The sequence below is a fragment of the Acanthopagrus latus genome, chromosome 4 (genome assembly GCF_904848185.1).
Source record: "Acanthopagrus latus isolate v.2019 chromosome 4, fAcaLat1.1, whole genome shotgun sequence".
In the NCBI taxonomy this organism is placed as follows: domain Eukaryota; kingdom Metazoa; phylum Chordata; class Actinopteri; order Spariformes; family Sparidae; genus Acanthopagrus; species Acanthopagrus latus.
Window position 1 is genome coordinate 34,233,300 of NC_051042.1, and position 12,493 is coordinate 34,245,792.

General features: G+C 44.1%; 1 protein-coding gene across 1 annotated transcript in view; it reads right to left on the reverse strand.

The window, feature by feature from the left end:
• Window positions 1–12,203, reverse strand: part of LOC119018080 (SH3 and multiple ankyrin repeat domains protein 3-like) — a 44,265-nt gene extending 32,062 nt beyond the window's left edge. The window contains exons 1-4 of the mRNA XM_037095436.1: window positions 12,140–12,203; window positions 10,074–10,301; window positions 2,043–2,246; window positions 411–482 (exon numbers count right to left, since the gene is read on the reverse strand). Coding sequence (XP_036951331.1) covers window positions 411–482; window positions 2,043–2,246; window positions 10,074–10,301; window positions 12,140–12,160 — 525 coding nt within the window. The 5' untranslated portion in view covers window positions 12,161–12,203. The remainder of the gene's footprint in view (window positions 1–410; window positions 483–2,042; window positions 2,247–10,073; window positions 10,302–12,139) is intronic.
• Window positions 12,204–12,493: the final 290 nt, after the last annotated feature.

The following is a 12,493-nucleotide window of genomic DNA, read 5'->3' on the forward strand; positions in this document are numbered from 1 at the left end:
CTGAAAGCTTTCATGTGTCAGGTGGAGCTCTCCAGGAGGAGAAACCTCCGGTGCACAGCAACCGAAGACGCTTCGACTTCGTGCTTCCTCTTTATAGATTCTTTTGAATATGTTTTTTACGGTACTGTGTTAAGTCACCTGGAATAATTTCATGTACACACAGGAAACGCTTCACGCTGCTTGTTTGAGTGCCAAAATCAGGTTGGAGTAAACATTTCTCACTGATGTGGTGTTGATTGCCACATTTGCATAACCAGTTTGTGCTTACAGTCAAAGCGGGCACTGGTGCTGCTGTTCATCATCAGTCATCTGCAGCCTCGGAGAGCCAGCAGGCTTTAAAACACAAAACAAACATTGGAAACTAACATTTAAATTCAGAGTTTTCAGAGAAAACTACCAAATAATCTCACCTTTGTGTGAAGTTTGGCGATCTGCTTCTCGTCCACGTTGGGCTGCCTGTACACTCGGCTCTTGTAGCGGAACTGTTGAGTGAAAGGTCCAAAGCAAACCGACGGGTCAAACAAGGTTCTGCTGAAGCTCTGTTCCAGTAACAGTCTACATGAGGGAGCTGACGACCTTCCCTCAGACATGTTTACACCTCTGAGTGCATCTGGAAGGAAACTGTCCTCCGGAGAGACGACGGCTGGAGGATCAGGCCGAAGACGTGTCCTCTTTATTAAAGGTACTGTTTTATTACTGTCTGTAAGAAATATATATGTTGTTTTTGATATGATGTTTTCATCTTCGTCTGTTTGATTGTTTGATTTGTTCGTCAGCAGGTTTACACTAAAACTACTGGATGGATTTCCACCAGTCTGGATGGAGGACTGATCTCCAGGGACGGATCGATTTCTCTCACTTTCTTCAACATTGTGTCTTTCAACATTTTCATTAATTTGAAAAGCACTCGGTAGAGCGCATACCTCCGCCAATACTCACTCACAGACAGCAACCTAAATACATTTTTCAAACATTATCACCTTAAAAATGAACAGAAATGTGAAAAAAAAAATTATCTCGCGATGTTAAAGAAAGAGAGAAACTAATTCCTGGATCTGTCCCGTTATCCAGATCCACACCAGAAGGCAACAGGTTCTATTCTGGGTCTGGATCTCCTTCCAACTTTAGTGGAAATCTGTTCAGTAGATTCTGTCACACTGTACAACCTGCACAGATTCAAATGTTCGATATCAACCAGATTCAAGATGTTTTGTTTTCTGTCTGCATCTCAGACGATCCTTCATTATTTTTCAGGCTCTGACTCTGTGGAGCCGGACGTCTGTTTCTAAACTAACATCAGGTACTGTCGCTCTGAAATAACTTCAGCTAACATCCACGGGCTTGTACAGGCAACAGAGAGAGACGGTGATTTTCCAGCTCATATTACAATCTGCTCACATACGGCCGATAAAGAAGGAATTCAAACATGTAAAGTGCTATGAACTGTTACATTGAAGTTCCTAGCCGTGTTTCATGAAGTATCCAAAAGTCAAACCTGAATAGAAGTAAAGATGTGGTGCTGAAATATGACTTTGGTACAAGTGAAAGTCATCCACATGAATAATAGTTGATTAAAAGTCATAAAAAGTACTAAAAGTATTTTATTCTGGCAATAAATGTACTAAATGATACAGTTATTATTTAAATATACTGTGCTGTAGGTCAACTGATTATCAGACCTGATCGATGGAATCAGCATTTTATTTATCTGATTATTGACAAAATACATTAATACAAAAATGTGTTTCTTTTGTCTCTGAGCCTGTAATATGCAAAGTAACTAGTAACTTAAGTCGTCAAATAAATGTAGTGGAGGGGAAAATGTAACGTTATCGTCCAACATGCACTCAAGATCAACATACATATTAATTTATATATTATATATTTGTAGACTGATAAGAAAACATTTCTAATCCTGTTGTTCAATAAAAGAAGATTCACTTGAGTATCAACACATTACTGCCTCCAATTTGATTTTGTACCAACACATATTAATATTTAATATGTTTATAGGAGAATAATGTGCCTGGCTGATGTTTTACCTCCAGAGCAGGGACGCCCTTGCTGATTGGCTGAGGATACTCTCGAAGGATGCGTTCTTCATCCAGGAACTTGCCGTCCCTCCCGTTGCTGGCTGGCTGGAACAGCCCGTAGTTGAGAACGTCTTTGAGGCTCTGATTGAGCGTACACAGGATCCGCTGCTTGGCGACCCACACCGTCGCGTCCGGGTTGAACCGCATGCATTTCTGTTTGGTTTGAGGAGCAGAGGAGAGAGTGGAGGAGCGTGAGAGGGGAGAGGAAGCAAACTGATTAGGCTGCGATGAATTCAGTGTCGAGCGGCAGTCAGAGGGATCAACACGAATGAAATATTCATGTATGAAATAACAACCGAAACAGCTTAACGTTATCAACATGTGACAGACTCCACTGGACTTCCTACTTTTGATTGACAGATGTAAATAAGCTGAGGATTTGAATAGAATCACAGAACAATGGAGCCCAATCAACACAGATCAGACACATAGAAATTACTGCTTCAATAACACAAACGCTGTCCCAGTTCCTACAAATAAACGCGGCTGCCAGGCAGCGCTGCCAAGCTTTTATATTGTTTTATTGTTAGCGTGTTGTATGCTAAACAGGGACACTTGGCCGGCTGAGGATGTAAGTGACTCGACCCCTCTGCCCTCCGGTCCTTCCAAGCTGCGGCCTCCTGAAGTGAATAAACAGAGAATGGCGGCCTCGTCTGAATCAGAGGGGATTATGGGAGCTGTGCCGTGGCATTCAGGAAGAGGCTGTGAGTGTTTACAGCTGGATGTGCTGCTCAGCCGGCGATAGCAACCCTGCGTCTGTGATAAAGGCTGAAGGGATGAGCAGTCTGTGAACTCAGCCGAACCATAATCCTCCGGCCTGGCGTGGAGAGGAGAGGAGAGGAAGATGAAGGTTGAAGGTTCAGTGTACAGAAACAGATGTCTGGCATCTGGCACGACTGGTTGGACCGATACGACCGTCGTCCCTCTGCTGGTTTATTACAGTGGCACATTTCCATCCGCTCCCATCAGCGCTGCCTCCTCCTGGGTTTGACTTAAACAATGTGTAAGAAGCGGTTTTTAAAAGTAGAGCGATGATGATGTGGTGCATGTATGTCAGAGCTCCTCATCATCACAGACACAGTAAGTTGTTAATTGTCCCAGCTGCAACAAGTCGAGAGTGGAGAGCACGAATGGCACAACCACATGCTTCTACGGCTTCATCACTGCAGTTTACGGCCTCCTGCAGTGCTTAAACTCAACAAATCTACTCGACTGGAACAGTTCAGACACAGCTGCCAACATTAGGCTGTGAAGAGGGAGATTTTTTTTGGGGGGGGTGGGAGTATGGTAAATGTCTCAATTAACCCTAAACTTCTAAAATATATTGAAAAAACACATTAAATGTAGGAAAAAAAAATCAAGATAAGTTCCTGGAAGACCATCGAAAAGAGGAGGAAGGATAAAATGATGCAGAACTACAGCCTGCAGAGCTGAAACTGGATGGACGAGTGAGACAGGAGGCTAAAGTCAGTGAGGGCAAAGGTCTCACACAGCCCGGGTCCAGATGTTTAAATCCTCCCACTCCACAGAATACAAATGTTTACAGTCGAGAAACCACTTTGGGTTGAATTGAAGTGTATTCATATCCAGCCTGTTTGACCCAGTTGTTAAGATTCCTGGTGTCAAGTCCAAAATCCAAACAACATACGTCAGGGAAGAAGATATTCAAGAGGTAACTGAGAACAACGCAAAAACAAATCAAAGTACAGACGAGTGTAACGGGAGGATGGAGGCAGAAAACTCAAGTAAAACATGACAGGAAGACAGAATCAGAGAAGAGAAGAGAAACGCAGGAGACGCAGGAACAAAACAGACAAACAAACACTGTCATCAGTTCAGGGAGAGGAACACAGCTGTACACAGGAAACAGACAAAGGCAGGAAGTGGAAGGTAAAACACGACACAAGAGGATAAATGTTCAACATAAAACAGGAAATCAAAACCCAAAAACCCAAATCACGACACCCCGACTGTTTCACACTCAGGTTTGATTTCAGTGATATCTTACTAGGTTTACCTGATGTTCACCTAGCTCCTCTATTGGAGCGGGCAGCCCAAGTACTGGACTCTTGGTTCTGGGTCCAGCAGCAAATCCATCTTACAGGGTTTCAAGCTGTGTTCTGGCCGCTGAACCACACTAATTTGGATCAGTCAGCACCCTGTTGGCATCTACAGCGTGTATTAGATGTGATGACCAGTGAAAGAAGCAGAGGTTAGCATGGCTGCTAACGTAGCAGCAGCTATATTAGTACTTGTGTGTATTTCACTGTAAAGAGGAGCAGATAGAGAAGATGTTGTCACTCTTCTCTCCTCTGACTTTGGTAAAAGTTGGATTTAACAGCTGTGTTCTCCCACCACGTCACACCATTGATCTGATTGGTTGCAGTGATAGTCAGTGATAGACGGATGGTTCGTCCAATCACCTGCCAAGTCTTTTTTAACACTGTTTTCAGTGTGGACATGATGGCACATGGTGGGAAGTTGGACAGCGTGTGAACACACTCGGTTATTTGAGGCAGCAGGAGCTTTCCAGCGATTTCAGACCCTCCGATCGTGGTCCAACAATTCAAAGCAACAGTCTTTGGAAAACTAGCCTGCTTGTCTGACCTCAAGTCTACCACTGTCTCCAATCTCTGAATCATTAGCAAAACGAGCTCTGAAAAGATGGTGTCTCCATCTGGACATAAGAGCTGCGCACTGGCATGAAATGAGAGGGGAGACGGCGACAGACAGCGAGAAGAGAAAGCTTGTTAGAGGAGGACGATGTGGAGAATGTAGAAGAAGCGAGGACGCAGAGAAGCATGTGGGGAGGAGGAAACATCTGTCTTCTTCTCTCACGGCCCGAGATGTTGCTGTCGGGTCGGTTCATGTGACCGTTGTTACAGCTGCCACCAGTTTTTAGTCTCGAGGCTCATTAATGCACACTCAGAATGTGACCGGAAGAAACTTAAAGGAGTGGTTCGACACTGTGGAAAAACTGTCTTGCTCATTTTCTAGCCAAGAGCTACATGAGATGATCAGAACACCTGGAGCTGAAACTAAAACGATGAGACTTTAGTATTTAGTTGAATGTTACAGCAGCACTCTGACCCAGAGAAGGTGAGAAGGTGCGTTTCATTTTGTCACCTGTCGCTATAACTTCCAGGAGAGTCAGAGAGAAGAAGGAGGTCGAATGAGATGTGAGTAAAATGATAAAACATTACATCATCTGTGAATATTTCTGCAGTCAGGATTTCCATCAGCAGCGCTGGTTGTTTAACACTGATTACAAACTGTCTGTTTGAATCTCACTGTCATCAACAGTTTCATCTGTACACAAAGATTATTTACACTTGGTTTCATGTAGAGTCAGGTGTTATAATGATCCTGCGAGATTCACCAAGACATAAAAACACACTTCACTGTCTGTGTACAGATGATTCATGAGATATAAAGTCTTCATCAGTGAGCTTCAGATGTCTTGGATGTGACAGTTTTGAACTGTGGACAGTCAGATTAACTGTATTCAGTCTTTATGCTAAGCTGACAGAAGAATAATACCAACCTTCTCATCAAAGTCTCTTTCAAATGTCTTTAAATCTACATACATTGAACAATATAATTACTACAGGACAGACACAATGTGAGTCCAGTCGAGAGGACTGACTCATTTAAGTCTTTACAACTGCATCGAGCGATTTACTGTAAAATCAACAGGCAGCTTGTCGCTGGATTCAAAGGCAGATAATTCATATGCATGCAGAAATTATTCATTTACTTAAAAGGTAAATCTTGTCACATTACTTATACATGAATGGATGTGAGCGACGTGTTACAACATTAAAGAAGAGACTCTATAATAAAGGAAGACACCTGGGAGCATCTTAAACATTCAATTACATTTCAAGTGAAACACGGTCATCTGTGGCCTCCAGCTTTTGACGATCATCTCTGCGTTTTTTTCTACTGAGTTCATTTTTACATCTCAAACTCAGACGCCCACAAACGTATACGAACATGTGGGGGCAGTGTAATAAAATAAGCTGTTTTCTGAGATTATAACCTGAGCTGAGACGGACGAGCTGCACAGTGAGAGCCAACAGCTCTGGTACATGACCGGCAGAGCTGATGTGTTGGGTTCAGTGTGTGAATGAGCTCTAAACACAGTCAATAACACTTTAACATGTCAAACACAGCAAGTCTTCCTCCAGACGGTCAGATAATCAATACTCAGATGTCAAAACTGAAAAATGTCTCACACAGACGTCTTTCTCTAAATCTCTCTGAGTGATGTCTTCTTTCTTTAAATCTACATACACGTACATTAGTTTTTAATTAACAGTATATCACGTGTAAGATTCGACTTTTGTTCGCTACACTCCATCGTGGATGGAGCTGGAGGCCCGGTTCTCTCAGGTTCTCTCGGGTTCTCTCGGGTTCTCTCAGGTTCTCTCAGGTTCTCTCAGGTTCTCTCGGGTTCTCTCAGGTTCTCTCAGGTTCTCTCGGGTTCTCTCGGGTTCTCTCGGGTTCTCTCGGGTTCTCTCCGGTTCTCTCAGGTTCTCTCGGGTTCTCTTGGGTTCTCTTAGGTTCTCTCGGGTTCTCTCAGGTTCTCTCAGGTTCTCTCGGGTTCTGTGAGTCTCTGTGTGTTTAAATAATTCAGTTTTATCTCTGAGTGGACGACTGTGTGACTCAGTCATGTGATGGAGTGGCACCGCTGAGTGCATTCACTCATCGATGAATGTGAAATCAGGAGCATTAGTGCGTACATGTGAACACACACACACACACACACACACACACACACACACAAACACACACACACACAACCTCACACCGTATGCACACACACACACACAGTGGAGGCTGGAGTTATAACCACCGAGCTCATTACATCAGAGTGTCATGAGTTCATTTCTGGGTCAACTCTGTACCTTCAGGATCCAGCCCCACTAGATCCCACACACACACACACACACACACACACACACACACACACACACACACACACACACACACACACAGACACACACACGCACACACACACAGCACCATTCCTTTATTCTGTTCAGATTTGCAATTCAGGACATTACAAAGTGCTTCTGCAAAGTGGCTCCAAAGTGCTCTAAAGCGGTTGCTAATAGCGTTCCTTGTGCTAGTCGCAGTGGGATGAAATTTTGCAGCACAAATGAAAAGATGTGCGCGGTGAGAGAACGTCCAAATGGAAACTCTAAATGGACAATATGGGGGCTGGAGAGTCGGGATGAAACCCAGGAGAGAGGGGCATCAGGTGGCTGCAGCGCTCTGCCAAGAAGCCCCGACACCAACTTCCTGTTCCCTCCTCCGTCTGTTTTGTTCTGCCAGCACATGACGAGGAGAGGCTCTCACTCACTGTACCGCCATGGACCTGCAGCGTGAAGCTATCCGGAACAATTCTCGGTCCCCAGGGACACACACATCAAACGACGAGCTACAGTACAAAGCTACATTAGCTCCTGTACAGATAGTGGCAGCAGCTCCAGCTGCTCCTCTGCTGAGAGCTCCAGTGAGGCCCAGCTGCTGTTTGATGATAAACCTTTACATCCAGGACTGACAGTGAAGAAATATCCATCCACAGCTACAGTATACGGGCTATATGATCACTGGGGACGCAGCATACATCTACATACTGCCCACGGAAGCTACAGCAGCCAAGCAGCTGATGAATTCATGGAGCCGCTGTGTAAATAAAACATCCATAATTCCCACTGTTAGTATTAATAAAACATATGAAACACTCACAGACTGTTGGAGGAGTTGTTATATACACAAGTTCAAGTCACAATCGATATCAGAGTTTAAAGCAAATAAAAATAAAGCAGAATAATAAAGTTTTACATTTTTCTTGTAAATACAGACGTAACTTTACATAAAGTGGTGAGGATCATTACATCGTCCGTTTCCTGTTTGTACCTTCAGTCACGTACAAATACTTCATTACTCTCCTTCATGTATCTGTGTGACTTCTCCTCTCTACACCTGAACTTTCTCCTCCTCACAGCTTCACAACAGCCTCGTTACTTTAGTTTGATGCATCTGAGGTGAATTCTGGATTCTTGTTATTTGGCATAAGAAGCCGTAAACAGACAGAGAGGGAGGCTGGAATGTGGAGAAAAGGCGTGTTAGTGTCTCGTATCTGCAGAGAGTTTCTGATTTTCTCTCTTTGTTGCTGCTCGGGACGCTTTACCAACCCAACATGTGTCTATTTGACGTCCTGGGAATGAGACTCAACAATCAACTGTCTTTGTGGTGCGTTCAGGAACAGCTGGGACAAATCCTACTGATTCTACCTTTAACTTTAATAGTCTTTGAATTCTATTAATATGACGTGAGCTTCAGTTAGCTTTGAGCACAAATGTCCTTCAGAGGGAGACTTTTTACTCTGATACTCTGAGTCTGAACTCTGTTACTGGACTGGAGGAAACAAGCTGGATCAGAACTTCTACTGTCACCAGAGTCTGTTTGTACACGAGTACCTGAACGTCCCCTGGACGACAGGCTGTGTGCTTCCAGCATGAATATAAATCTGCCTGTGGTTTGTAAATCACCTTGTTAGAGAAATCTTTCACTTATTTCCATCTTGACGTGAAGAGTTGGACTTTAATGAGCACTTAGCAGCCGGACTCACATGGCTACTGTAATAACGTGCAGCGGTGTGTGAATGTTGAGTGGGCGACATGTGGGGGGCTGATATATACCGTAGACGTGTGCGTAGGTGAAGGTGTGTGTTTTACGGGGGCGTTGTATTATTCAGGGGGACGTGTGATTGTAAAACACTGAAAAGTGAAATCAGACGCCGTCTTCACTCTCATATCTCAAATCTGTCTGTTTACCACGAGGCTACTGGTTAGCTTATGAGCATAAAGACTGGAAACAGGGGAAAGTGAATGCTCTACAACATGTTTTATATCTCAGGGTTTGAGTCATTTGAACAAAAAGTACAGTGTTGCAAAGTGGGACACCGTATTCTACGTTACTACATACTACAATTTTCCCATTACGTATTCCCATTTCTATTTTTCTTTAAGCCAGTGCAGATTCATCTCTATAGCACCACTGAGACTCAGGGGAATTCAAAGTGCTGCACAGACGCAGAGAAATACCCTGAAAGATAAATCTCTCCACATGATGTGATGTGAATGGAAGTGACGACGTGTTTCAACATAAAAGAAAAGTGTCGTCTTGCAGTGAAAGATGTCGCGCTCTTTTATGAATATCTGAAAGGAACAGTTCACCCAGAAACTTAAATCCAGTCCTCCTCTCCTCCTCCTGATGATGATGTAAAGTCAGGTGAACACTTCACCTGACTGGAGCTTCACAGTTAAACAGAGTTGCATCATTCAGCTAAACAACTGAAGCAGCTGGAGACAAACATCAGATGTTTCTGTACAGCCTGTCTGTGATCTAAGTCTCCAGAAGCCCCCAAACTGTTTCCCCCCAAACAAGTTATTTATGCTCTTGATGCAAGCTTGAGAACTAACCCTACATCTTAAAATGGGTTTAATAAACGTCTTTTCAGTCCTGCGTGAGGCTTCTGGAGGATTGGATTATACCAGATGAAGTTCATGAAGCTCCAGAAAACAAAACTTCACCTGACGTTCCATCTGCATTTTTTCATTTTTGGGCAGCTTAAGAAAGTCTGTGTTCTGGGGGCTGAGGGGTGTACTGTTCCTTTAAAATAATAAAATAAAACCGGAATCTTTTGATAAAGCTCTTGAAAACAAACAGCTGTTAGCTTGTTGTGCGTTGAGTGAGCAGAGAGGACACATGTGGGTCACATCTGTGAGTTTATACTCACATTCCAGAATAAAAGGCTTTAACGTGTCAGACACATCACGCTACATTCTGCAGCAGGTTGGATAATCAGTATTCAGAGGAGGTCAATATTAAAGAAAATCTAGCTCATATTTCATATCGACCACCACACATCCGACCACACTCCACGTTTGTGTCACAGATACTCACCGTCTGCTGCAGGTCGGGGATGAGGATGCGGACGACCAGCGAGTTTATGTGAATGTCGTCCATGCGGCTCTGCGATGGCTCGGCCGTGGCCCTTATGGTCTCGTAAATGGTTTCTTCGCGGGAGCTGTCGGAGGCACAGTCGTCTGAGTAGTCGGAAAAGCTCTGGGCCATCTCATCCTCACTAGAGGTGGGGCTCCGGGGCATAGTCAGCAGGCCCGCCGGATTCAGCTGCGACACAGAAGGAGGAAACAAAGGTCAGAGTCACACGAGCACCAACTGTTCATTAAGAAATGCAGGCATTAAAATTTAAAACCCTCCCTGCTCCCCTTAAAACACTTTCTGTGTTGTGAGAGAGCCCCCACAGACGATGCTTGTTTGTTTGTTCATCCTTTCTGTGCTGCAGGAAAAAACCCTGAGGAATAAATGTGACTGCACATCTTCACTGAAGGAGTCGCTTCATTAGAGTTTTACTGTGTGAGAGCAAAAGTACTTCAGGAAGGTGAAATGTGACCAAAGGCCCTCCATCCAGAGAGGCAGCAGGCCAGCTGACTGCACTCTATTAAGCCGAGGCGTCAGCATGATTTATGGATCAGCAAATGAAAGACGTAACGTGTCATTAGTCACTGCTTGTGGTTATAGAATTAAGACATTTAAAATAACCAGAATATCTAATCATTGATATCTAATAATCTATGTGGTGTCCTCATTAGAGCTCAGACTGCAGAGACTCCAGGTCTGAACATCGAATATCAGCAACAATATCATTTTTATACCCACAGCTGTTTGACCTTAAAGACAGTGAGATGGTAGTTAACTTAATCTTCCATAATGTGACAGATGTCAGACAGAAATGTTCTCTTCATGTTCTGCACAGACTGTCAGACAGTCGGGTGATGGGTGGAGCAGCTCCTCAACTTAGGTGGATGTCAAACAGTCCCGATTAAATTCAGTGAATCAGTAAATATGAGCAACTGTGTTGGAAAATGTCTGAAACTGAAGGAAAGAAAGCTTCACGTGTGATTCTGTAACACACTGAGCTGCAGCTCCGGTCTGCAGAACGTGACATCATTCTGAAGTTACTGATGTCACAGTGGATCGGCTGCTTTGCTATCATCCACAAAAATTAAGGTCATATTACAACACAAAGGATGTTGCATGTTGTCCCGGGTCACTGTCCCTGCGTAATGTTGGAAAAACTGGAACTGGGTTGGGAACGATGCCATCGTCCATCGCCGACGGCTGACAGCCATCGACTGCTAATCCCTGACCTTCATAACAGAAGCCTCCCCACCAGAGAGCACAATCAGGCTGTGTGTCCCCTCAGAGCTGCCGTAGGGCAACAGTTGCTGTTGTGTGTGATATGTGGAGAGGAAACGAACAGATTCATGTTGCTGCTCAGCGCACTAACATCACTTATTATCTGACAAAGCCAAGTTACAGACGAGATGATGAGGACGCCGTTGAAGGCGGCACTGGGATGTTTGTCAGATGTAACAGAAGACAGTTTCCTCAGCAGGATGACTCAGCTGGAGATTCAGCGGACATCACCCAACCACAACTGGAGTAACTGTGGAAACTCTCCACTGCAGAAGACAAAGACGCCTTCTGATCATCGCCTCGATGAAGGTGAAGGGAGAGTGATAGAGATGAAGAGTGCTCCGGTCTGTTCACACTCGAGATGCTTCAGATCATCATTCTTTCAACTAATAAGTAAGTAATAAAAACCTGCATACTGCATACAACCACTCACAATGAGCTCTGTGGATTATCTTCAGTAGCCGGTCATGATTTCTGGAAAGAGATATTATAACTATATTATTATATATTATTAATTATACTATATATAGTTTTTTAAAATGTCTTTTTGGGGCTTTGAGCACCACAAGCTGAGTCGTTACCACCTCCATTATACTGGAGAGAAGGCAGTAATCTCTACAGCTGGTATGTGCAAAACTTCAATCAGATGGATAAAAAGCCCTACAGGTGAGAGGAGAAAATGATGTTTTAGTTTGGGGTGAACTGTCCCTTTAGTAACTTCAGTAGCTGTTCTGATGGATCTGGATTACCGACAGGATCGCAGCGTTCATCAGCGGCGAACAAGACGAGCTGATTCTTCACTCTCCACTGAAGTGTTTGGTTTGATGAAGAAGAAGCTCTCCAATCAGAGCAGCCGGCAGAGAGCAGATGACACATGCGGCTGTGAGGCCATTTAAAATGTGTCACCTCGCAGCATCTGTCGCTCTCATCCCGCCGCACATGTGTCCATTAGCTGAGCTGCTGGTCAGCGGGTCGTGGCGTCGGCCCAGATACCTGGACGCCGCTGATGAAAATGTGTTCTGATTTAAAAAAAAAACAAACAGATAATGCTTCAGTTTCTGTCAGCGTTTCTCTCCACAGACTTCATTCTGCTGCTGCTTCTT